General features: G+C 37.1%; 1 protein-coding gene across 4 annotated transcripts in view; it reads left to right on the forward strand.

The window, feature by feature from the left end:
• PARG (poly(ADP-ribose) glycohydrolase) overlaps positions 1–26,816 on the forward strand; it is a 113,680-nt gene that overhangs the window by 14,252 nt on the left and 72,612 nt on the right. For all 4 annotated transcript variants that reach the window (XM_036827984.1, XM_036827982.1, XM_036827985.1 and 1 more), the window contains 3 exons: positions 533–655; positions 789–872; positions 5,470–5,544. In XM_036827984.1, coding sequence (XP_036683879.1) covers positions 533–655; positions 789–872; positions 5,470–5,544 — 282 coding nt within the window. The remainder of the gene's footprint in view (positions 1–532; positions 656–788; positions 873–5,469; positions 5,545–26,816) is intronic.

Raw genomic sequence — 26,816 nt, forward strand, 5'->3', positions numbered from 1 at the left:
TTAAAGACTTCTTAGAGGAAATGAAGATTGAGCTGAGTCTTGAAGATCAGAATAGATGTTTACCCAGATAGTGTTTGCAGTAAGAGAGGATGTTAAAAACTGAAATCATTTAGAATCAAAGTATAGGCAGAGGGGAGCCATTATAGGATTAGAAACTTGGGGATACTTTAGAAACATACTGTTATTCCCAAGTGGGGATAAGGGTTTTATGGGGGATGAATGTGTCTGGGAGTAGTTGGAGTTAGGGAGAGGGATAGAAAGCTGTTGCCAGAAATTCAGGCAATGAATAATGAGGACGGGGGGTGGGGGGCGGTTGGGGGCTGGATGGGATGAAGATAGAATGCCCAGGACATGGTGACTTGGAAACTGATTAACTGGAAGTAAGGAGGGGGAACAACTGAAAAAGACATGAGATTTCTTGCCTAGGAGCTGGTCTGTATTTTATAACATTTGCTTTGGCTGCTTTCTTTGGATTATTTTGTACAAGAGATATGCCTAGTTTTTATGCACTTACAGTTTTCTTGTATTTCAGGTAGATCTTTTGCGAGCAGGAGAAGTTCCTAAACCTTTCCCAACACATTTTAAAGATTTGTGGGACAACAAGCATGTTAAGATGCCTTGTTCAGAACAAAACTTGTACCCGGTGGAAGATGAGGTAAGAACAAAACTGAACAGAACTGATGTTCTTTTAGTCTCTGAAAGGTATTTTAATACTTGCTGTTTGACTTCTGATTCTACCATGTAAAAAAACTTGGAATAGTTTCCTCATGTTTTTCTTTTCCTTAAAGAATGGTGAGCGAACTGCAGGGAGCCGGTGGGAGCTCATTCAGACTGCACTTCTCAACAAATTCAGTCGACCCCAAAACCTGAAGGTGTGTTCTTTTGCTATTCTTGTCTCTTACATGTAGTTCTTAGAGATGGGCCCTGGTGTCCTCCCTCAGAGACATTTTTTGATCTTTAATAGACTCAGGTAACAGCATTATTTATATGCTAAGTGCTTGCTTCCTGAGGAACTCTCTTTAGAGACATTCTTGGTTTACACTCCATCACTAGGAAATGAGTAGAAGAATTGAGAGTTGTAAATGACTTGCCTGGAGCCACACAGAATAATTTGGAGAACCAGGAATAAGACCTCTGTTTCTTGATTCCCCATCCAGTTTCCTTTGGTCCTGGCTTCTGTTTTATTTTTGTTTTGGAATTATCATACTTCTGAAATGTCTTTAAAAGTAAATCAGGGAAGAATTATGACTTCAGCATTGTTTGCCCGAAGGGAAGCTGAGTTTCCTAATGATTAAAGTATACATTAAGCATTCTACTTTTTATTGCTCTTAATATAGCTTCTAGCAGTTTCATAATTTATTAATCTTATATTTTGGCAATAATTCAATTTTTGATTTAAAAAATATTTCATTTAAGACTGTAAGGGCAACCATTAGATTGTTTTTTTTAATATTTAAAGTATGAGTGAGTATATGTTTATTTTTGGCACTATAGCCTTATATAAATTTTTAAAGTTTTTATAACTATAAACAGATTTTTTTATACTTCTGTGAAAATGGGTTTCATTTTCTTTGAGAGACTTAATTTGTTGTGTACAGTTTCTCAGGTTTAATACTGTTGTTTTCATTTATTTATTGTTAACGAGTCCAAGCTCACTCTGCTCGCCTTATGACAGGCAAATAAATCAGGAGATGAGGTGTTGAGGCAAGGAATATGACTTTATTCGGAATTATTCGGAAAGCTGGCAGACCAAGAAGATGGCAGACTAATGTCTCCAAAAAAACCATCTTATCGGGGTTTGGATGTCAGTTTCTTTTATAGAACAGAGAGGGGGAGGAGATGAGGAAGTAAAGTAAAAAGGCCATAAGTTTTGCAAATATCCCCTGGAATGGCCAGCCTCGGGGAGGAGATGTGTTAATTTCTTCTTTCTTGCAGATATTCACAGGTGGACAGGGTCAGGATGCTTCCCTGAACAAAGGCACTTTGGTTTAACATTCAGACAGAGGGGCACGGTTCCCTGAGCCAGCCATTACGTATAGGCAGTATCCTTTTAGTGAACCAAAGCAGCTGGAAAGCAAAGGTTAAAGTAAAAGAAACAGATCCAACATGTAGTCAGATTTGGCTCTTCCCTGTTACATACTTACAAGTTATTCTTAAACTTTCTATACCTTTCCTGTAGCTCCTTTTTTTTCCTTAGCTCTTTTTTTCCTTAACATGAAAAACAATGATAAGTTGTACCATAATATATTTTGAAAATTTTATTTCTTAGGGACAGTGTTTCTCAATCTTGTAATTCTTTTAAATGGGAGAAATTCTCAGGGTCTGCCAGACTTTACTTATTGTTAATATGTTAATTACGTATGTATAAACGTAAAGCTAAATATAAACTCTTTATACTTATAGTATCCAGCTATATCAATTTGATTTTTTCCATTTTAAGCATTATGACCCATGATTTGAGTTGTGTTCATTATCACAGTCAAAACAATTTGTAATCAGCATTTCCTTTTTGCACAGATTTTTAAACACTGACCTGAGCCTTAAAATAGTATGCTGAGAAACTTAAAAAAAAATACTGTATAAAGAAAACATTCTTTGTTTTGTATTTACTACTTTTTTTTTTTTTTAACTAATCACAAACAGTTGGTGGATGTTGGTAGAGGCAAAGATGGGATCCGTATGCAGAACATCAGCTTGCGAATAAGTATGATGGTGACCACTTTGGTCCAGGTTTTTATGACTTCGGCATTCCTATACTGCAGTGCATCTTAGGATCGCTCTCTCTCTCCACCATTTTTATGTATTTGAAGTACCAGCTTTCATTTCTACAGTGTGTTGTTTTTTGGCCTTTGTATTCATTCCAAAACCACAATTATATACTCACAAACACAAGCAGGCCAATCAAGAATACTATCCAGACTCCATTTGAAAAACACTGACTTAGGGCCTTCATGGCCTTACAAACAGGATTATTTAAGAATTTACATATTTTTTCTTTAAACACAAATGCAGAATAGTCATAGTGTTCTAAATTACATTGCTGCTTGCCTCTGTTAGCAATTCCTTAGTGCGCCATGATTACCTTAGGAAGGGGTAATTGCTTTAGTCTGAATTTCCCTTTCTTGTTTATTTTACGGTAGATTCAACAGAACAGTAATCCACTGAGATTTTCTTCTGTTTATGGTAATTGTTTCCTTTGCTGAAAGAACACTACGAGAGGGAGGGGGAAACATTAAATCCCTCTTATTGAATATAATAATATTTTTGCTGTTTTTATGCCATTTGATGTTGAATTAAGAGGGATTAGAGATGTTAAAAATGTAAAAAAGGAACAGTGTCCTCAAAAGTTGATCTACACTGTAATATTTCTATGAATAATGTGTCTGGTAATTTGCAAAGAATGAACTTCTTTCTGCTTTAACTCATTGTGCTTATTATGAATTATGAACTGAAAAAAAGTCACTCAGCTAAGAATACTGTATAGAGTAGCATCCAGCTTTTCTGGTGATAGGAGATCTCATGGTGGACTACTTCTGAGACTTGAAGACTGAAGTAAAAGTAAATGTTAGTTAGGAGTCAATGCTAATTACACAACTCCATTAAAGATTAGAGTGTAAATGCTATTTAGAATGTTTTTCCTTACCAACTTTGAGGAATAATTTGCATATAAGAAAGTACATCCTTTTAAAGAATGTAATTTGATGAGGTTTGACATTTGCATTTACACTTGAAGCCCCCACTACAGTAAAGATACAGAACATTCCTGTCACCCTGCAAAGATTCTTCTTACTCATTTGCGGTCAGTTTCCTCTTTCTGTACTGGCCCCAGGCAACTATTGATCTGCTTTTTCTTTTTCTTTTTTTTTTTACACTATAGATCGGTTTACATTTTATATGAATGGAATCATGTATTATGTATGCTAGTGTGTCTGGCTTCTTGCACTTAGGTGAAGATCTTTGAGTTTCATCCGTGTTGTTGAATGTATCAGTAGCTTTTTCCAGTTCATGCATTGTTTATCCATTCACCCGTTGATAGACATCGCTATTTTTTTTTCATAAATTTATTTATTTTTTATTTATTTATTTTTGGCTGCATTGGGTCTTCGTTGCTGTGCGCGGGCTTTCTCTAGTTGCGGCGGGTGGGGGCTATTCTTTTTTGCGGTGCGCGGGCTTCTCATTGTGGTGGCTTCTCTTGTTGCAGAGCACAGGCTCTAGGCGCACGGGCTTCAGTAATTGTGGCATGTGGGCTCAGTAGTTGTGGCTCGCAGGCTCTAGAGCGCAGACTCAGTAGTTGTGGTGCATGGGCTTAGCTGCTCTGCGGCATGTGGGATCTTCCCAGACCAGGGCTTGTACCCGTGTCCCCTGCATTGGCAGGCGGATTCTTAACCACTGCGCCACCAGGGAAGCCCCGGAACTTGGGTATCTTCTTATTCCAAGTAGATAGAAGACATTTTGTTGGCTCATTATTTAACCTAGCTGCTTGGTGATAATTTATGTGGCATGAAGTATTTTTCAGGAGGCTCTTTGGCAGAGTGTTAATTTTTAAAAACTTCATCAATTCTGAGGAAATTTGGAAGGTTTATAGTAATAATCTAACACAGTGTCTTTCAGACTTAATATGCCTTCAGTAAAAAAATTTGGGGGTGTGTATTAGAGTTAGAAATGGTTTTTTATAAATTCTATGTATTTATTACTTTAGTAATTTAATATATATTATAAAAGATAATCAAAATAGAAATTTTAAAGGATGAGATAAAATATAATTGTAAATAATAATTCTTTTTGCATAACTAATGGATTGTCGTATGCCTACCCCACTCTGGTAACCAGGAAGTACTGCCTGTTCAGACAGTTGAAAATTACACCAGTAGATGGCGCACTAGTCCAACTTTTTACAAAAATACGTAATTTACATGGACTAATGGGGAAAGATAACCATTTCTATGTAGCTTATAAAAATAGCTAATAGTAAAGGAAAAAAGACCATTTTTGGCTTTAAGCTAATGTTTCTCAGTCTTTTGTTCATTATTGCTCTCTTCCCCCAGGAGACTTTTTAGATATTTTTTCCTAATTTATTCTCCTAATGAAATCTTAATGCTAATGTGCAGTGTATCTGTACATGTAGTGTGACCCTGTTGAAGACCAAAAGTCACTGTAATATTTACTTTTTTTATCCCTAAGATCCAATTTTTGTCCACTTGAATTATACCACCTCTGTTTAGAGGGCATGTTTTAGAGTAATTATGTTTTTCCCCCTGTTACTTGAGCTTTCTAATCTCATTTTTCTTAAGTGAATAATAAATTAGTATGCGGTTTTTTTTGCATAGTTACTGACGTGGAGTAGCTAATGGTAGGAGAAGCTTGCCCAACATTAAGAAATATACTGGAAATAGTTCATAAAGGAGACAGGCTGGTCATAAATAATTCACTTTACTATATCATGACATTTTGTTTATGCTTTTTCCATAGGATGCTATTCTGAAATACAATGTGGCATATTCTAAGAAATGGGACTTTACAGCTTTGGTTGATTTCTGGGATAAGGTAGAAGTATGCTTATTTCTTAAACTATGAAACTAATATGACAACTCTAATGGAAAAGTTTGAGAAAAATATGCATAATTCTGTCACACTAACACCATAATCATCTTTTATTTTTGTGAGAAGTATTTCCTGTTATTTTATATGCAGCTAATTTTGAATTTTGCTTTAGTCTCTCATGATATGCATTTTCTGTTGTATTGTTGTACCATTTTCAGTATTATCAAATGGCTGCATAGTATTTCATGTCTAGATTTTGAGAATTTAATGATTCCCATATTCTCAGACATCTAGGTTGCATAAGTTTTACTCCGTTCTCAATTACACTGTAGTAACATCTTTATATATGTATGTGAATAAATACATGTATATGTTTTCCCAAATTTAATACTGTTTCTTTAGGTGATTGCCAGAAGTTAGATGGCTAGGTCAAAAGGCACAAAACTTTTATGGCCCTGGATTTATGCTGTAAAATCATTTTCCTCAGGGGACTGTAGCAGTTTAGTATGCTATCAGCAATGGGTAAGAATACCACTTTGATAGTACTGTTAGGAGAATAGGTATCATCCATTTTGAAAAACTGGCAGTATACCTTTAAAAAAAAAACATTTTATTTTGATATAATGATAGATTCACAAGAAATGGTAAAGAAATGTACAGGGAAGGTCCCACGCACAGTTCATCCTATCTTCCCCAATGTTGATTGCTTAAATAAGTATAATACAATATCAAAACTAGAAAACTGACACAAGACCTTACTTAGATTTTACCAGTTATACCTGTACTCATTTGTGTGTGTAGTTATGTAACTGTAGCTTCATGTAACCACCACCACAGTCAAGATACAGAACTGTTCCATCACCACAGTGCTCACTGGTGCTGCCCATTATAGCCACACCAACTCCTTCCTAACTTCTGGCAACCACTAATCTGTTCTCCATGTGCATAATTTTGTTACTTCATAAAGGTTATAGTTTGTAACCTTTTCAAATTGCCTTTTGGTTCCTTTTTATTGCTGAGTAGTGTTCTGTGATATCGATGTATCATAATTTAACTGTAAATGCATTTCAGGACATTTGAGTTGTTTCCAGTTTTTAGCTGTTAAAACTAAAGCTGCTGTGAACTTTTGTATACAGTTTTTTGCATAAACATAAGTTTTTATTTCTCTGGGATAAATCCCCAAGAGTACGATTGTTGAATTGTTTGATAAATGTATTTTTAGTTTTAGAAGAAACTGCCAGTATACTTTTGCTAGGTATGTAAGCCTTCCCAAAGAATGATACTTTCATATACAATCTGTTTAAAAGTTTTTTTATAATTTGATTTTTCTGCCCACAGTTTAATTATCCATGTTATATATGCTTCATTTACTAATAATAGAAACTGAAAGTAATTTTTGAAATGGAAACATTTTGAATTGAAATATTTTCAATATTACACAACTTTAACTTACCTAATAGAGAATAATTATTGAACTTTAAACATGTCCTGTGTTTTTTTTAATTGTGGCCTTTCCCTCTCTGGTCTTTTTTTCAGATAAATAACTGTGAGATAAATAAGATAATAATTATTATTCCTATCGTAAATGAGTAGTTATGATTTAGAAATGAACTTTCTTGCCCAAAGTGACATAGTTTGTCCCTGGTAGGACAGTGTAACCCAATCAGTGTTCTTTCCACTATTGCCTGCGATCACAGTCTGATATCCCTCTGCACGTACCCTCCCCTCCTACTTGCTGCTCATTTTCTCTGTAATTAGAGACTGATATGCCCCCTTCCTCCACTTTTCTGTACTGAAGTTCTATCTCCTGAGACTAACATTTTCCTGTCTACTCCCTCCAAAATGAGACATCACCTTTCTTCGAATTTCCATGACAAATTTTAAAATTTATCTTGTGGCACTCCCTCTCTTTGCTTTGCTTTATTCTAGATGAAATGTTGACATCCTCTGGTATGTCAAAAGTTTCTTGGGGCAGAGACTGTATCTTTCATAGCTTTGTGTTTTGTGTAGCATCTATACAATGCCTTATTTATCGTGTGTGCTCTGTAAGTAGTTATGGACTGGATTTCAACAGGAGATCGGGCAGTCATATTGGTTTTCATGGTTACCAAGGTCATGAGAATATTATCTAGAAGTAACGGTTTGAGTTAATAAAAACTGATGTTTCTGATTCCTTCTCTCACTCCCTGCCCACGCACACAACACATCTAAGTTAGACTCTTCCTTCTCTGAGCATTTTTAACTAGTGATGTTCCAGTGTTCTTGTTACTTCATTTCCTGTGACGTTACTGAAGATCAGTCTGTCCTCTAGGATTGCTGGTGGTAATCCAGAAGAAAGTGGTTGTTTAATTACACGGTCAGGAATCAAACATTAAGATTATTGTGAACCCTTATTTGAGTTACAAATAAGGAAGAACCTGAAAATGTGAAAATGAAATCGACAGTGTTATGAATAACACCACCACTCCCTTTTTTCCAGTAGTGTTTTGATTATTTCACAAAGTATCCGTGAGGCAGCATGATATAAGCAGTGGCTCTCAGATTTATTGTGTATCTGAATCCTGGAGGGCTTATTAAAAAGGTAGCTGCCCACCATCCTCTCCAAGTTTTCTGATTCAGTGGGTCTGGGATGAGACCTGAGAGTTTGCATTTCTAATAGTTTCCTAGGTGGTGCTGCTATTGGTTCAGAGACCATGCTTTGAGAACTACTGGTGGAAAAAAGAGCATAGAATTAGAAATGAGTATTATGGTTCTTAGTCTCAAAGCTGTGTAACCTTGGGTTTTTGCTACCCCCAAACAATCACCTGAAACAACAGTCTGTTTCAGAGCTTTGTATTCTCTTCTGGTTAATTTGTCTATTACTGCAGTAGTGCCACAATGTCTTAATTGCTATAGCTTCATAATAATTCTTGATATCTGGTAAAACGATCCTCTCCTCATCAGTCTTCTTTCTCACAAGTGTATGGGCTATTCTTTATTCTTTCATGTAAATTTTAGAATCAGCCTGTTGGTGTCCATAAAAATCCTGTTGGACTCTTGAGTAGAATTGCATTAAATATGCAGATAAATTGGAAAAGATTTTACATCTACATAATACTATATATTCCTCCCCATAAGGATGGTATGGGTCTTCATTTATTTAGGGTTTTCTTAGATCAGATAGGACCTTGTATTCCAATATTTCTTTTGCTTGCTGTCGTGGAAGCCCTCATCATCTTATTTCTCCATAGTATAGCATGAGCTATGCCCCATAATTATACATTCCTGTATATTGTCTTAATTCAGTGTCTGCTCAATTGCTCAATTACTCTTAGGTTCCCTGGCATTTACCCCATTTGTGTTTGATTGCTGGCAGAGCCAAGGCGCACCCACTATCTCGGCCCTTGCCATATGCTTTAGGGAAAGATGTGAGATTTGAGCATAAAAGCACTTTGTCCCTTGCCTGATGGGAGCCGTTGGGAAGTTCTTTAGCTTTTCTGAGCCTCAGTTTTCTTCCCATAAAATGGGATTAACAATAGCTACCTTGGAGTATGATGTTCTGATAATTAGTGGCTTCTTGTGGTTCTTTCTTTCAAGACTCCAAACAGGAGGGAATAGGAGCAGCCCAGACAGGCCTTGTTCCATCTGTCCATCAGCAGTCGCCGTAGGGCAAGAGCTGGAGGGAAGGTGTGTTAGTCAGGGAAACAGCACCAATGGGAGAGAGATATATTTATCTATCTATATCTATCTATCAACTATATATATACGTGGGGGAGAGAGAGGGGAAGATTTTAAGGAGGAATTGGTTCACACAATTATGGGGGCTGGCAAGTCTAAAATCTGCAGGGTGGGCTGGCAGGCTGGAGACCCAGGGATGAGCTGAGTTTGCAAATGATGTCCAAAGGCAGCCTGCTGGCAGAATTCGCTCTTGCTGAGGTAGGTCAGCCTTTCGTTCTGTCCAGGCCTTCAGCTGATTGGATGAGGCCCATCCACCTTATGGAGGGCACTCTGCCTTACTCAGAGTCCATTGATTTAAATGTAAATCTCATCCATTGATTTAAATGTAGAACATCCTCACAGGAACATCCAGGAGAATGTCTGATCAAATATCTGGCCACTGTGGCCCAGCCAGGTTGAAACAAAATGAACCATCACACAGGGGCTTTGGAAATCTCTTTCTTGTAGCACTTCTCCCTCTTCTTCTGTAATTACATTGTTTGAACATACGTAAACATCAGGAAGATTTGCAATGTGCCTCCATGTCCATTCCACAGAGATAGGATTCTAGAGTGGTTAGGAGCACAGATAGGGGTCCACATGTCCTGGGTTTGGATCCTGGGTGGGTAACCTGAGGCATCCTCTCAGTGCATCAGTTTCCCCATTGGGAAATGGGGGTAAATAGTGCATTTCCCTCAGAGTTGTAGTGAGGGTTAAATGATGTAATGTATGCAAAGCATAGATCAGTGCCTGATACCTGGCTATTTTTTATCACTCACCTTCTAGAGTTAATACATTTAAACATCATGATATGATATGTTTCTGCCAAATATTTTAATGAAAAATAATGTATATAGTTAAAACCTCCTTTGTTTCTCTCTGCAAGTTCTTTTCCCTTTCTTCATTGAAGGCAGCATTGTGCTAAGTGTGGCATCTGATTTGGCAGTTTGTTTTTTTTTTCTACATTTTCACTACATATCCACTAACAAGAGATAGCAGTGTTTTCTGTGTTTCAAATGATGGATTATGGTATCATAGTGTACATAATATTCTGTAACTTGCTTTATTTTTACTCAGCAGTATGTTGTTGGGATCTAACGATTCTGAATATATACAGAATTGTCTCATTTTAATGCTGATTAGATTCCTTGTATGAATAGCTTACCTTCCTGTGCCCCTACTGCTGGATGTTGGGGAGTTTCTAATGTTTTGCTGTCACAAGCAGTGCTGTGATGGACACAGCCTATGGCTCTCTTTGTGCCCTTGTGATAGGCTGCAGGGTAGGGCAGGCATGTTGGAGGTTCCCTGGGTATCGACAAAGAACTCTCCAGGATAGTTTAGTTGTACTTTATTTTTCACACCCTGGCCAATGCTTGGTTGATATTGTCAGGCTTTAAAGTCTTTGCCTGTCAGATGGCTTTTTTTTTTTTTTAATTAAAAAAAAAATTTTTTTTAACATCTTTATTGGAGTAAAATTGCTTTACAATGGTGTGTTAGTTTCTGCTTTATAACAAAGTGAATCAGCTGTACATATACATATATCCCCATATCTCCTCCCTCTTGGCGTCTCCCTCCTGCCCTCCCTATCCCACCCTTCTAGGTGGTCACAAAGCACCGAGCTGATCTCCCTGTGCTATGCAGCTGCTTCCCACTAGCTATCTATTTTACATTTGGTAGTATATATTGCCACTCTCTCACTTCGTCCCAGTTTACCCTTCCCCCTCCCTGTGTCCTCAAGTCCATTCTCTCCGTCTGGTGGTGTCTTGTGAAGCACAAAAGTTTTTAATTTTGATGAAGTCTAAATTAATTTTTTCTATTTTTGGTGTCATATCTAAGAAGCTAATCCAAGGTTGCAAACATTTACTCCTGTGTTTTCTTCTAAGAATTTTATGGTTTTAGCTCTTACTTTTAGGTTCATGACTTATTTTGAATTGATTTTTGTATATGGTGTGAATTAGGGGTCACGTTTTATTTTTTTGCTTGTGAATAGCCATTTTGTGTTAATTTTCACATACGATGTGAGATAGAGGTCTGATTTCATAATTTTTCATGTGGATGGATATCTGGTTGTCCCAGCACCATTTGTGGAAAAGACTTCTATCCCTATTGAATTGTCTTGGCATCCTGCAAAAACCAATTGACCATACATATGAGGGTTTATTTCTGGCCTCTCAATTCTATTCCACTGCTCTATATGTCTGTCTTTATGCCACTTCCACACAATCTTGACTACTGTAGCTTTGTAGTAAGTTTTAAATTGGGAAGTATGAGTCCTCCAGCTTTGTTCTTTTTCTAATTTGTTTTGGCAGTTTTGGATCTTTTGTGCTTTCATGTGAGTTTTAGGGTCAGCTTATTAATTTCTGAAAAAAGTTAGCTGTGAAAGGTAATTTCTATAATCATATTAATAGAATCCATACTAATTCTGCATCTTGAGGCAGGAACAGTCAATTTCAGGGTTACCTTATTGAGCTTTTGAACCATATGATGTTTAAAGGTAGGCATAAAGTAATGGAAGCCTTATGGCTATATCAGAATATCTTTGTATCCAGATGTCTTTCACTCTTAAAGAGATGTAATTTTTGATGCAATGAAAAGTTGACCAAACTGATAAAATCTTTGTCACTTAAGTTATAGTATATAGATGGTCTATTTGCGTTCTGTAATTTTTGTGCCTTAAACTAGTTACAGTTGTTAATTTTGGTAGGTACATTTGATACCTTGTGATGGCAGTAAAACATGCCATTGGTTAAAATACCCCTGTCACCTTGCTATGAGGTAAAGTAGTCGTTTTTTCCTCTCTTCTTAATCACTCTACACAGACAGGACCTTGTTTCCCTTTTATCTGGTGACCTTGCCCAGAAGCATTCCTGTAAGAGTAATATATAGCAAGTTTTGGTGTGTTTAGTGTAGATCATAAATACGAGGTGATTACCAAGGTGCTGATGATAGTTTTATAGTTCTCTAGAGAGAGGAGTCATTGCATTTTTGACCTTCTGATTTTTATTTACTTTGTAAACATATGGGAGGGTTGGGGGAGTCCTCACAATTGTACCAAATATTCATTTCTTATTGTTTTCTTCAAGTTTTTGTCTCTCTCTATTTTTTATAGTTATATCTAGATATAAAAGTATATTTAAAATATTTTATGATATATTATAAACCTGTGTTTCATAGCTTTATCATTTTTAGTCTTAATGGTTGCATAATATTCCATCAAATGATATGTCATTTGCTTAGCCATTCCAGTGTTAGAGGTTTAAGGAAGTCTCTTTGTGTAAAGCATGTCTAGAGATTTAAGGGTGTTCTTCCCTATGACTGTCTGTTGTTTGTACATTGTCAATGTACTTAACAGTAGACCTTGGATATTTAATACAGTTGTGTGTTTTTCTGTCCTTCAAATCTCCAAAGGTATTAATATAGAACTTTACCATTTCACAGCCCACAGGGATAACATTGCCCAGGATTACAGGGGTTATTGAGAAGTAAGTATTAGATACATATGTGGTGGGATTGGAGGAGTAAAAAGAGATCTTTAGTGCAAGGGAAGCAGTTGTTTGGCTAGGTTTTAAATTATAAATGAATTCTATTTGCTTTGCATTGTCTGTGTCCACATTTTGGAGTAAGAATGCTTCTTTAAAAAGGGCTCTTAAATGTTGCTTATTAACAGTATTTGGGAAGTCTTTACTTAAATGTCACACCCAGCTCTGAGTAACTTGTTTTGCTAGGAAAAAAATGAAGTTTAAATTTAACAGCATATCAATTTTAATATTTTACAGTTAAGTTGATTTGGGGGCTGTTAACATTTATCTCCTTAAAACCTTGCTTTGGCTGGTTGTGTGAATAATAGGTTTTGTAACCCATACTACTTTAGAACAGGAGGTGTTAGTATCAACAGTCATTTAGTGTGATTCCATGTTACAGTTATTACCTAAATGCTACTATTTAGAGCAAGAAGTAAGAGACCCACAATCCTGGTAATCCTTTGAGCATCCTTATTTAGGATAAAAGCAAGGAGTATTGCCTAAGCTTTTTAAAAAATTTTTTCAGAGACCAGCAAAGATCACAGAAATCAACCTGTTATTTTGTAATTTATAGTTAAATATTTAAGTGCTACTGAGTTGAAATGGCCGTTATTTAGTGTTTTTTGCATCTTGAATGCTAATATTAGTTTTCCTCCCTGCCAGCTGTTGGAAGTGCTAGGAACAAATAATCTGTGTTTTATGGCCCTCCTGGGTGGTGTTCCACAAAATTAAATTCAAACACTTCTATAATTCGTATTCTAACTGAATCGATATACTTATTGCTGACATTTTTCACAGGAAAGTTTAACAAAATGTCCTATATGTTAAGAAAGTTTCTCTATTAATACATTTTAGACGTATTTTAAATACTTCCCTCTTACAACAACTGTGGCACTATTTCTTTTCATTCTCAGTGAATTAACTTGTGAAATGTACATAGCACGTCATGGCCATAGTGATGGAAGAGGGGTGTGGGGATGGCATACATTAAGAGTGGTTACTTCTGTTTCTGTGATCCTGGCTTCTATTTCTGGACTTGGATGCTAGTTAAAAAATGGATGTTTGCCTTATAATTGTTCATTAGGCCATCCATATATATTTTGTGTACTTTTTGAACATATATTTCACAATAAATGTAATTGTCAATTCAAAATAAAGAACTTTAAATTCTAAAATTGGTTTGTATAGTGAACTTTTTCAGTAAATGGAATAGTTGTTGAAAGGAAACCTAAGGTTTTTGGTGACTATTTCATCTTCCTTTCCATGTTTAGTTTTATGTCTGGAATAGAAAAGATAGGAATGAATAAGTCTCTTATTTCCTCACTTACGTTAGTTAGTTTATCCATAAAGGCTGCCATAAATAACAAAATCAGGTTTGTTTGTTTGTTTTTAATTAATTAATTAATTAAATTTTGGCTGTGTTGGGTCTTCGTTTCTGTGCGAGGGCTTTCTCTAGTTGCGGCAAGCGGGGGCCACTCTTCATTGCGGTGCGCGGGCCTCTCACTATCGCAGCCTCTCTTGTTGCGGAGCACAGGCTCCAGACGCGCAGGCTCAGTAGTTGTGGCTCACGGGCCTAGTTGCTCCGCGGCATGTGGGATCTTCCCAGACCAGGAATTTTAAAAATTTAAAAATGGAAAAATTTAAACTTTAAAGTTCAAAGGTTTTGTTGTTGTGGTTAGGCTAGAAATAAATTCCTCTTTGGAAGCCACTATTTTTTTAAAAATAAATACAGCATGAAGTTTATACCTCAAGTCATACGTACACAGTAAGTTCTTTATGGCAACTCAGTAATTGTGCATCACTTGCCTTTGCTGTAGTATTAAAATATTGAGTCAGTATTGTCCTGTCTGCTCGTGTCCTATGACTTGTCAGAGAAAGTGTGTGTAAAGCCTCTTTTCCTGTAAATGAGGGTGTGTAACTCTATCAATAATGAACTTGCATTCTTGCTTATGTACTACTTAATTTTAAAAGGTAAATAGGTGTCATATTGGGTTTTGAAGGATGCACACTAAGTGGAGCAAACTATTATGCCTAAGTCATCTTTTCCTTCAGAGTTCTTTTTGTGTAGTTTTACATTTAAAAAACACGTATATCAGAATTCTTTGTCCCCAAAATTGAGACGTGTGCTGTTATAGCCATGTTTAACTAAAATGACATTTTTGAACTCATGTGACCATGAGAAACCTTAAAAATTATCATTATTGACAGAACAATAGAAACTCAGGGAAAACAAATATAAGCTTGTATTAAAATGGATTACCAAGAAAGTTATCTCACGTATATAAAGTAATGGCTAGAAGGAATTATTTTGACTCATATCTTTATTATGGGATAAAAAGTTAAAATATAATATATTGAAATTATTAGGCAAAAATCATAGTGTAAGTCACCTGTCATTAAATAGCATAAAACACAATAGTTGTATCTTTATGCATCACTTGGGCATCATATGTGCATTCATACGTAAGTGGTGTCTTTCAGACTTCCTGGCCTTCTGGTGCATGCCATACTATTATGGGCAGCTTATCTAATATTAACTATATCGAATGTACTTAGTACTTTTTTGTATGTTAAAATATTTTTTAAAATTTATTTATTTTGTTTATTTTATTTTTGGCTGCACTGGGTCTTCGTTGCTGTACCCGGCGTTTTCTCTAGTTGAGGCGAGCGGGGGCTACTCTTTGCAGCGGTGCACTGGCTTCTCACTGCGGTGGCTTCTCTTGTTGCGGAGCACAGGCTCTAGGTGCGCGCAGGCTCTAGGTGCTCTTAACCACAGTGGTTAAGAATCCACCTGCCAATGCAGGGGACACGGGTTTGGTCCCTGGTCTGGGAAGATCCCACATGCCGCGGAGCAACTAAGCCCGTGCGCCACAACTACTGAGCCTGCGCTCTAGAGCCGGCAAGCCACAACTACTGAGCCACGTGCCACAGCTACTGAAGTCCTCGCGCACCACAGAAGGAGAAGCCCGCACACCACAACGAAGAGTAGCCCCTGCTCACAACAACTAGAGAAACGTGCAGCAACAAAGACCCAACGCAGCCAAAAAATGTGTATATATACATATATATAAGAATGTATACGTATATATATGTATATGTATGTATATGTATATATGTATATATACACATATATACACACATATAATGTATATATACACATATATATAAGAAAAAAATTTTAGAACAAAAATATTAGAGGATTTTTTTCTTTTTTCTCTCTCCATCCCCTCACCCCTACCCCCATCCTCCCCCCCCCACCCCCCACCACCACAATCTCTATAAACGTTTCATGGAACATTAGTGTTTTTTAGACTAGTTTTGGAAAAGCTGAGGTAAGGCAACATGTTGTTAACCACTGTTTCAAATCAGAACAAATGTCATTAACCAATAACCAGTAAAAATTGTGGACTTTCACAATAGGCTTTTTTTTTTTTTTTTTAATAGTGCAGAAGTAAGTTTCTGAATGTATATAAACACATTACTCCTTAGCTTCCAGTTCCAAGTGGAATTCTTCATAACGAATCTATTTCTGAACCTTTCTTCAAAACTTAAAAGATTTAAAGTATCCTTGTTATTTTTGTCGTAAAGAGCCTGTAGCAAATTCCTAATCAAATGAAAGCAGCCTTGAATGTTTCACAAGACTACAGCTAATGTCTTTATTCCTCTAGATTTTGAACCTCTGATTTGGAGTTCAGTGGAAATTTAACCTTTTTGGACTTCTTGCCTTAGTGACTCACAGTCTCTAGAATCAATAAGGTCTGCATTGCTTTTACAGCTTGACTTGATTTAATTCATGAGAACTGTAGGAGCCAAAAGAAAGCTAATCAGAGTCAGCAAAATATTAAATTTTAGATTTGTATGAAATATGTGGACTTCCTCCTTGGTTTGGTTAATGTATCCTTTGGGTTGGAGCATATGTTGAGGGTCTCATTCATGATTTATTTTAAATAGTGCACCTCTCATAGAATTAATTGCTCCAATTGGAACTAGGCACCTTGCTTTATAAATTTGCTGAGGTATAATGGATAATTAGTTTTAGCTGAGCCCTCCCTGCCCTAGATCATTGATGAAATTAAGAGTTGTTATTATGTGTTTGTGAAACACTGTGTTGTATTTATGTGTGTGGAGGACAAGGAGGATGGAAATTATAGACATCCCAAAGTGAAAATTTATTTAGTAGAATTCCTCCTGTATTCTAATAATGAAATTAATCTAGTACATTAATGTCCTGTAACTCCAACCCTACCTACTCCGTTCAAATAGCTATGGAAGCCATTACTTTTAAATGTTGCTGTGTCATTGATTTCATTATCTAGAAATCTACTCTGTTGGAGGGGTGATAATAATTTCATGTTCTAATCTCTCCTGTGATTTATATCTCTATCAACTAGCTCTGAGCTGTTTTCTTTTTTTTAATGCAATTTGACACCATGCCTTGATTTATAATTCCTGTTAGATTACTTCTCAGATTATTTACTCATCTTATGCTCCTAGTCATTAAAAATAAATTCTGTATTCCTTTCGGTTAAGCTCCTCGTAACACTTTTATCCACATGTAAGATCTCATATTTAACACTAGAAGGATTTTTGTAATATATATTACCTGAAGATAAAAATAGTAAGAGGAAATAAAAACAATATAAATCTGTTTTTCAAATTTATATGCTGTTTCCATGTGTAGCCTGTTCAAACAGTGCAGTAAACTCGGTAGTAAAGACTAAATAGGTCCATTGAATTGGGTCCATTGTCCTCGTGATGCAGGGAGTGGTACACCATTAGTGCCTTGGTAGCCGCGTGGTGGCTGCATCTCCAGAGGACTGAGCCAGTAACTCTTTCCACATTTTACTTTTGGCTCTAATTGTGAAAAATACTTATCCGTGATTTATTGCTGTGGTAATGACAAGTAATGATTAACTGCACGGGGCAGTCAGAGTCTAAGCTGTCTGAGCAATTATTCTTTATAGTGTTAAAGAACTTTTTAGTAAGCTGAGTGGCATAGTACCTTGTTGCCTCAGTTGCTCTTTGATTACATGAAAAGCACTACAAAAAGACATTTTCTGCAAGAAGAACCATTTCCAGCATAGTGAAATATGGAATATTTTCAAATGGACTCCCCAGCCATGCTATTGGTCTAATCCGCCTTAGCCCTGGGAAGCCCAGCTCAGATATAAACAAGGTGTCTGAATCCATTCAGGCTGTTTTAACAGAATAGACTGGATGGTTGATTTATTTCTCACTGTTCTGGACGCTGGCAAGTTCAAGATCAAGGTGTTGGCAGATTCAGTGTCTGGTGAGGACCTGCTTCCTGATTCATAGATGGCTGTCTTCTTGCTGGGTCCTCACAAGGTAGAAGGAGCAAGAAAGCTCTCTGAGGTCTCTTTTATAAGGGCACTAAATCCCATTTAAGATGGCCTCACCTTCATGACCTAATCACCCCAAGGCCCCACCTCCAAATACTACCACATTGGAGGAATAGGTTTCAGCATACGAATTTTGGGGGGACAGAACATTCTATCTATAGAACCAGAGCATCTTCTTCCATTGGGAGTGGAATTTAAAAGTACTTACTGTCACAGCACATTGGGTTGAGCAGCCGTATAAATAGCCTCTTTCCCTATGGTTGACTTTTGGCTCCCTTTTTAACCCTTTCCTTTTTCCTGGCCTACTGCTTAAGCTGCAGACCATTTTATCTTCACGTCACATGCAAACCCTTATCCATTCCAGGCTTAACCCTGTCTCCTCCTGGACTTACCCCTTCTACAAAGTTCACCTTGTAGATAATCTCCTCAGTGTTTGATGCGACATCCTACTTGGTTATCTGTGGTAGAGACAGTGGTGGTGCTTATTATTGAGAGCTTTACTATGTACTAAGTACAGTGTAAGCAGTATATTTTATCTCATTTGATTCTCACAAATACCCCATTATATAGACACTGTATTTTACAAATGAACAACTAAAAATTCAAGGCTTAGAGAGTTTAAGTAATTTGTTCAAGTGATGAAGCCAGGATTTCAACCCAGGTGCCACTCACTCCAGAGTCTTAGCTCTTAATGACTATAATCTGTTGTGGTAGTTCTCATCCGTGAGTTATTCTGCTTCCCAGGGGACCTTTGGCAAGGTCTGGAGACATTTTTGATTCTCACAGCCGGGGGGAGGTGCTACTGGCTTCTGGTGGGTAGAGGGCATGGATGCCAGTAAACATCCTACAGCGAACAGATGACACTCCCGGTAACAAAGAATTTTGCAACTCGAAAGGTCAGTAGTGCCTAGATCCGGAAACCCTGCTCTTCTGCAGTGGTTCTCGAGGTTTGGTCCCTGAACCAGCAGCATCACCTGGGAACTTGTTAGAAATGTAAATTCTCCTGCCCTACCTTGAACCTTGCAAATTAGAAACTCTGGGGGTGAGGCCCAGCCATCTTTGCTTTAACAATCCCCTAGCTAATTCTGATAGATGTGAAAGTTTGAGTACTGCTCTACTGTACCATCTTTCTTAAACCTCTCCTTGAAGAGTGCCTGTTCCTCAACTTTTTACCTTGGCTAAAGGAGCTTTTCCTATTGGCAGTTTTTCCTTCTCTAGTGGAACTTGCTGGAATGAAGAGGAGGCGTTGTTTTTCTCCACAGCCCCCACTGCTGATTCCTGTCCATTGTTGAATTGTTTGGCCATGACCTAGATCTGTGAAAACCCAGGCTGATACCTGTAGAGCTGGGCTGAGGTGGGTCTCTTCTTATCTGTGCCCTGTGGTGCATGCCATCAGAGCTAGCCTTTGACTTAGCACCTAGAGAGGAACTGAGTCAGTCAAACATACTGCCCAAACATTAGGTCAGCTGGAAATGGTTCAGTTAAGGAACAGAATTGTCCTAGAAACCAATTAACTAAATCTAGGGAGGCCTGAAAAGGTCAAAGATTTGAATAATAAGTAGAAAGAAGAGGAGCCTGGGAAAAATACTCTTTAAAAAAGGTGGCTTTAGTGGCCTATGGCCTTAGATCTGGCATCATTAAAAGCACTGACTTAAGGAGGGTACCTACCAACATCCAACAGCCTTTGTTCGGTTGGTAATCATGTTGATGACCTATGAACTAGTCTGACTCAAACCTATATGTGAGACTCTCTACTGTATTAACCTATGATCACAAATTGGATCTGGTTATGCCCTGGGCCAGTTCCTTCTCTAACATCATTAGTTCTGCACTTCTTTCCTACCATAGCCTCCTAGTTTTCTACTCACTTATTCCTATAGCACTTTCTGTTTTTTTTTTTTTTTTATTCACACACACACACACTGTATTTTATTTTTACAAGACATAAATAGACTGACACCAAGCATTGTACATGGATGACCACAACAAAAGCAACAATGATTGCAATTACCAAACATGAAACACACTCATACTATGTCATAATATTGACATTCAGTCCAGTAATCCTCCACTGTAACAGCTCCTTTACTTTGCAGTGAAAATTGATTTGTATATTCTTTGCCTCTGAGTCCTTGTGGGATTTTTTTTTTTTTTAAATTCAGACAGAAAGTCACAAAAATTATACTCATCCTCATCAGTTCACTCAGTCCCATGTAATTAATTTTTTTTTCATCTTGATCTTTTGTTAGCACTTTTATGAGTTCATCAGTTTTTCATTAGAGTTCTGAAAATGCTTATTCATTCAGTTCAGCAGTACAGTCAGTTACCAGAAACCTATACTTGTCAGAGTCTTCTCCATGAATTTCTTGAAGATGAAACCCTTTTATAGGAACATATTTGCAAAATCATCAGAGTACACCCAGAACTGTCTGTAAATGACAAAAGACTTAAAAATGACCACGGTTAAAGATTTGATGAAAGTTCATAATAATGCAGTTGACAAGAAAATTAGTTATTTCTGAGATATACATTTTAAAGTAATAACTAGGATTATTACTTATAACATTATACCAGAACATATAAGATTTTTAGAAATTTCATGTAATGCACTTTCTGTTTTTAAGGCTACTGCTTCCATCCCTTTTCTTCTGGGCCACTGTTTTCCAGGTTGTGTTGTTCTAATACTTTTAAATAAAGGGTTGAATGGTCAAGTTAGTTTGCTACACGTTATGTCCTCCTACTGGGAATAGTTCTGAGGAGTCTTATAGTGAAGAAATCTGCTTAGTTTTGGTTAACTAAACATTTTCCCCAAACTTGTTTATAAACAAACCCCCCTTCTGTGTAATGGCTTATGATTTCCCTTGTAGCTAATGTCCCATGGAACACACCTTGCAAAACAGTTGTGATCTATTGGCTCTTTCCTGCCTTCCTATCTTTTCCTGCCTGGCCTGGTACCTGCACATTTGACCCTTGAACAACATGGGTTTGAACTGCGTGGGTCCACTGATACGTGTATTTTTTTCAATAGTAAGTACTACAGTGCTGCGCGATCCACAGTTGGTTGAATCTGAAGGAATTAGCAGTGGGGGCTGAGGAGAAAAAGAGCTCCTCCTCTTCATTCTAACAGGTTCTACTTGAGAAGGAGGAACTGCCAAGAGGAAAAACTCCTTCAGGCAAGGTAAAAAGTTGAGGGACAGGTACTATTCCAGAACCACGGATATGAGGGAACCGTGGATACACAGGGCCAAGTATAAATTATATGCAGGTTTTCGGCTGTGCAGAGGGTCGGTGCCTCTAACTCCTGTGTTGTTCAAGGGTCAACTGTAGTCTCCTTTTTAAATCTAGTTACTCCTTGGCACTTAACATAGTGCCAAGAGCTTTAAATACCACTTAATGCTGGGCACACTCAAATCTTTATCTTAAGCTTCTTCTCTCTGTCAGCTTCTCATATTAAGACATAAAAATTTTACTTCCTAAACACTTCTTGAGGCTCACCTCTATTTCTGTTATACTTGTCTAATCCATGCTGTCATCATGACTCAGATGGTATATTGTAGCAGTCATCCAGCTGACCCCCATGTTCAGTGGCGCTCCCTTCAAATCCGTCCTTCATGCTGCTCACCCACAGTGAGCTGTCTGAAGCATATATCTTCAAACCCTATGTGGCATCTCATCTATTTTCAGTTCTATTGGATGATGTTTATGGTATTCCCTGGCCTTGCCTCTACCCATTTCTCCAGCATCACTTCTTGATACTGAGCTTCTCCACACCTGATATTCTAATGACTCTGAATTCCTTATGGTTCTCTGGCATGCTGTTGGCTTGCTCTTAATCCATCCTTCCAGACTTAACTCAGTCTTTATCTCCTCTGGGAACTCTTTTCTGTCCTCCCAGCCTCTACTAAAGACTCCACTGTGTGCTCACAGTAGTACCTGTGCCTGCCTCCATGCACTTGCCACATAATGCGTGATCTTTCTATAAAATGTCTGCATCCTTCATGAGGCTGAACCTCTCCAGGGCATCTTAATGTTTTCTAGCTTATGGCTGGTGCTCAGTAAGTGTTTCTTGAACTAACTTCAGTATACTTAAGGAGAGTAGATCAGCACACAGAAATGTGGGTCTTAAGCCACAGTCTCATACTGAAAGATTTAGGAATTATTTGTGTAAAGTGATAGTTGACCATTTGAGATTGGCAGTTGGTAGAGAGAAAAGATGAGGCATGTACACATAACCCTTATGTCTGTTTATATGGCATTTTTACCCTAAAAAGTAGTAAGTTTCTGGAGGACAGAGACCTTGCTTTGCATTGTTTACCTTTGTGTTTGTTCCTCACAGTGCTCAATATGACATCCTGGGCAAAGTGGGCACTCAATATATGCTTGAACTAAATGTCAACATACTACTAACAATATGCCTAACTGGAGTTAAGTATAAAGTAGAGGCTGGATCAATTGGACTGTTCTCTTTCTTGGATTTCTGAGCTCAGCTAATTCACAGGTTCAGGGGCTCGTTTACCTTTTTATTCTCTCTATGTGAGAAAAGAATGAATGCCCCAGATGATAGATTGAACCTGAGCCCGTAATCCGTTTTATTTGATGTAGCTAAAGGGTGTACCAGTCGTCACATGTCTTCAGTTTTTATAGGCTATAAAGCCAAAAATTATCTCAAAAGGGATATTTTACCATTTTCAAACTCATCTGTATTTTCAAATGAATTGCAGTTACCAAAAAGTAATCCAATGCAATGGAATAAAATTAGGTGCATTTAAGAATCCCCAAACAAAATGGTGCAGGTCTAATCATATGTATTTGCACCATCCAGCTGTACATGTGTCGGGGAACCTTTGGCTCTTCCTTGGATTGCTCTGGTGACTATTTCTATTTCATTGGAGTGGAGTAAAGAGTAGGACTAGATTTGTGTTGTCCAAACAATAAGCCAATAGTGATATGTGGCTATTTACATGGAAATTAATTAAAATGAAATAAAATTTGAAATGCAGTTGCTCAGTCACACAGGGCACATTTCACATGCTCAGTCAACACATGTGGCTGGTGGCTACCGTCTTGGACAGTGTAGAAAATTCTGTTCTGCCCTGGACAAGGTCATCTCTAAGGTTTCTTCTGCATCAGACATCTTGCTAGTCCTGCTACCGAGGAGCTGCTACTGGTCAGATCTCCTCACAGGGAACTTCAGAGATTTCCCAACATTCTTTGATCACATTTTGAATTTTTTCTAGATTGGGTGTTACCTGTAATAATTGAGTTGCTGAGTAGAACTTGGTCAATTTCTTAAAAAGATATTTTCGTTGTAATGGTATTTGTGGGGTTTTTTCCCCCTCCCGGAAGTCTGCCACCAGGGGGTGCCCTCAAACCTTTTGGGAAATATGTTTGTTTCAGCCTTATTAATAAGAATGAAGTTTGGACTGTAATATTGACTATTCATACTGGATAATTTAGGAATTAAATTAAGAATTAAGCATTATAATATGTATGTATGCACACTACTTGATTCGTATGGCAAATTACTTTCCTAGTGGTGTGAGTGCGAGAAGCTGTCATTGAACTATCTTAAAAATTAGGTAAAAGTAAAAATAAGTAATTTTAAAGTATTTCTTATAGTTCAAAAATATTTTTATTAAATTTAAGACTGTTAACTATAGTAAAAGAATGAAGTTATGGTTCACTTATATTTCTTAGACAAATTAAGTCCATTTTGCTTCCAGGACTAGAAAACTTCCATTAACCATTAGCTATTTCTCTGAAATCTTGTCATGCTGAGTTTGATTGCTTGTCTATAAAAGATGGATAATAGTGTGACTATATGGTATTGAAAATATCTGTTGGCTTGTGTGTAATAAATAGCATTGTGGCTTGGTGCTGTTTGCTAGAGTGATTGATGGTTATGACCATGTAGTCATACAGTATAGGAGTGAGAGATGAGAAAGACCTATCAGAGCATCTTGTGCTAGTCTGAGAGCATTCCCTAAAGAATAATCATTTACCGTAACGGTATTGAGAAGTAAATTCTTCTAGGAGACAGAAGATAATGAGGGTGTGTTATTATGTTTTATCCTTCTAAGGCAAAAATAATTTGTGCATTTTATTATTAGCATGAAAAAAAATAATGATTACTGTTTAGAGAAGAGCTTCCTTCATGTGTCATAAACCTACACAATTTTGTTCTTCATGTTTAATCTAATGAAATTTGTATAGGAAATAGTGTGACTGGTTTTGATTAGAGGCATATTTTGTTTCAAGAACTGGATGATGGTATTCTTCCTAAAGTGATTGTGTTCCCAAATTAGTTGTTACTTATTTGGGTTTTGGAGTATATGATGGTGAAATTTCCACACCCATCTACAAAAGTCTGTGAATTTTAAGCCACTAATGGCTTGTTTCCTGAAGTGAGAAACTAGTTCATAGTTCTGTCCTGAGAAACAGAACAAGGATTGGGAGAGTGGAAGTGGAGTTGAGGTGACCTGCCGAAGGGCTCTTTCTCACTTCATCCTTACTTCATCTTCCCTTTACTGGCTAATAAGAGTTTGGCTATGGGATTGGAGGTTAAGAATCTCTTTGATTCTAGAGACACTGCTTTGGGAAAGATCCCGATGTTCTCCTTACTTGCTGCAAGTAATAATAAATCCTTCATTCCCCTGGTGGGGTGGGGGGAGAATAAAATGAGATTCTAATGCTTGGCACTCTTTTACTCCTGCTGGCACCCATTGATGGCGAGAAAAAGGAAGTGTATAGCAACCTGATTTATCCCATATTAAACAACTGTTAATTTAATGACAAATACAGATTATTTCTAGTGTAAGTTACAGGGCAAATACTTCAAAGGATCTTTTGTATTATCCTTAAAAAAATCATTTCAAATGCTTATAATGAGTTGTGATTTTTATCAGTGCTTCTCAGGTTTGAGTCATAGCATTTTGAAAATTACTTAGGAAGCTCTTAATAGCTGTTTGAAGAGAAAACCAAACCAAGGGACAATAGAGAGACAGGGTGGCTTCTCAGCACATCACCTTGCCCTCGCTACCGCATTCATTTTGTACCTCTTTTGTTGCCATAATATAAAATTTTTGGAAGTCTTATTTAAGTCCAGAAATTAGCTCACTAATTTGTGAAATGTGCCTTCTTAAATATGAAAATATTAGACTGGCTATTTCCTGAAAACCAGTTGGACTTTATTAAAATTTGGAGAACATTTTTATTGAAGCCATAATTGTCATGGGTGATACACATGAGAGATCACCCTGTGGTTGGCTTGTCAGACTTGCATGAGCTTTCAGAAATTAAGGGGAATGAGTGAGTTTGTTTTCTTGTAAGCTGTCACATTCTTCTCTTCAAAGTGTCAGCCTGAATCGTGCACAAGTAAATGTTAGAAACATTCACCTTCTCCAGTTGATTTTTTTATCCTTACATAACTTAATGCTATAATTATTTTTTTCCTCTAATGTTTAATTTTTGTAGTCTAAAAACATGTCTGAAGAAGAGGTGGATCTGAAAGATCTTAATAATTCTGACTTACGTTCTTTCTTTTTAATCTTTGTAATATGAACCTGTCTTTCGAACTTAGGAAGCTCTGGAGGTAGTTCCAGTAAGTTTTTTAGGTGTATTATAGAAAACTCAGTTCATATGCAGTTTACTTTACTAAAAAAAAAAAAAAAAAAAAAAAAAAAAAGAAAATCAAAAACCTCTCCAGGGGGATTCTGATAGGCAGTAGAGAGGAGGAAGAGGGAGAGCTTGGTAAAATTACCTAGCTGTGGTAGAAAGTGTCAGTTAATTTAACAAATATTTTTATTGAGAACATTACATATGAGTATGTTCTAGCATAGTGAATCAATGTCAATCTTGTATGAAAGGAACTTCTAGTAAACACTAGAATGCATGTCCATAAATAACTATAACATAAAGCAGGAAGTCTTAAGTGTCTTGTGAAAAAACAGACAATTAAATTATAAGAGGAAGCGTTACCTTCTAGCTGGTGAGTCCATTTGGATAGACTTTGAAGCAGTGTATTGTCTGAGTAAGGCATTAAAAGGTTAGGTAAGTTTTAGAGTAGGAAAGATATTCCAGGCATAACACAGATTGTGTTTGTGAAGGCACAGGTAGGTGCTAGAGAAGAGTAAATTGCTGAAAAGTCTTAGTATGTAAAAATGCACAGAAGGTAGTTTGAGAGACAGAGAGAGCTGTAAATAAGACTAGATAAGCATCTAGGGCCAGATAGCTTGATTATTAATTGAAGGATTTGTACTGTACTGAAAAGGCAAGGAAAAGCCATTGAAAGCTTTCAAGTGGAACAGGGACACACCAGGGTGTACTTGGGCTAAAACTGAAGGTGGGCTAGTGTCAGGGCAACAGCTAGATTATTGTAGTAATCTTGGTGAGACTGGATGAGGGGCTGAGTCAGGGTAGTTTAGTAGTGATTAAGAGGAGGTAATGAATATGTGACGCCCTGCTGGATCAATCGGTAGGACTGGCAGTTAATTGATATGGGGGGTGTTGAAAGAAAGAGGAGGCTCCTGAAAGGTCATAAATTACTGGCCCAGTAGATAATAATACTTTGCATTTATATATGGGGCTTTAGAATTCATAAAACGCTGTTATAGCTGAGCCTTCATAACTCTGTAAGGTAAACAGAGTTCGAATTATCCTTATTATTCCATTCCAGTTTCTTGGCCAAGTGCTCCATTCT

This window comes from Balaenoptera musculus, chromosome 16 (genome assembly GCF_009873245.2).
Source record: "Balaenoptera musculus isolate JJ_BM4_2016_0621 chromosome 16, mBalMus1.pri.v3, whole genome shotgun sequence".
In the NCBI taxonomy this organism is placed as follows: Eukaryota; Metazoa; Chordata; class Mammalia; order Artiodactyla; family Balaenopteridae; genus Balaenoptera; species Balaenoptera musculus.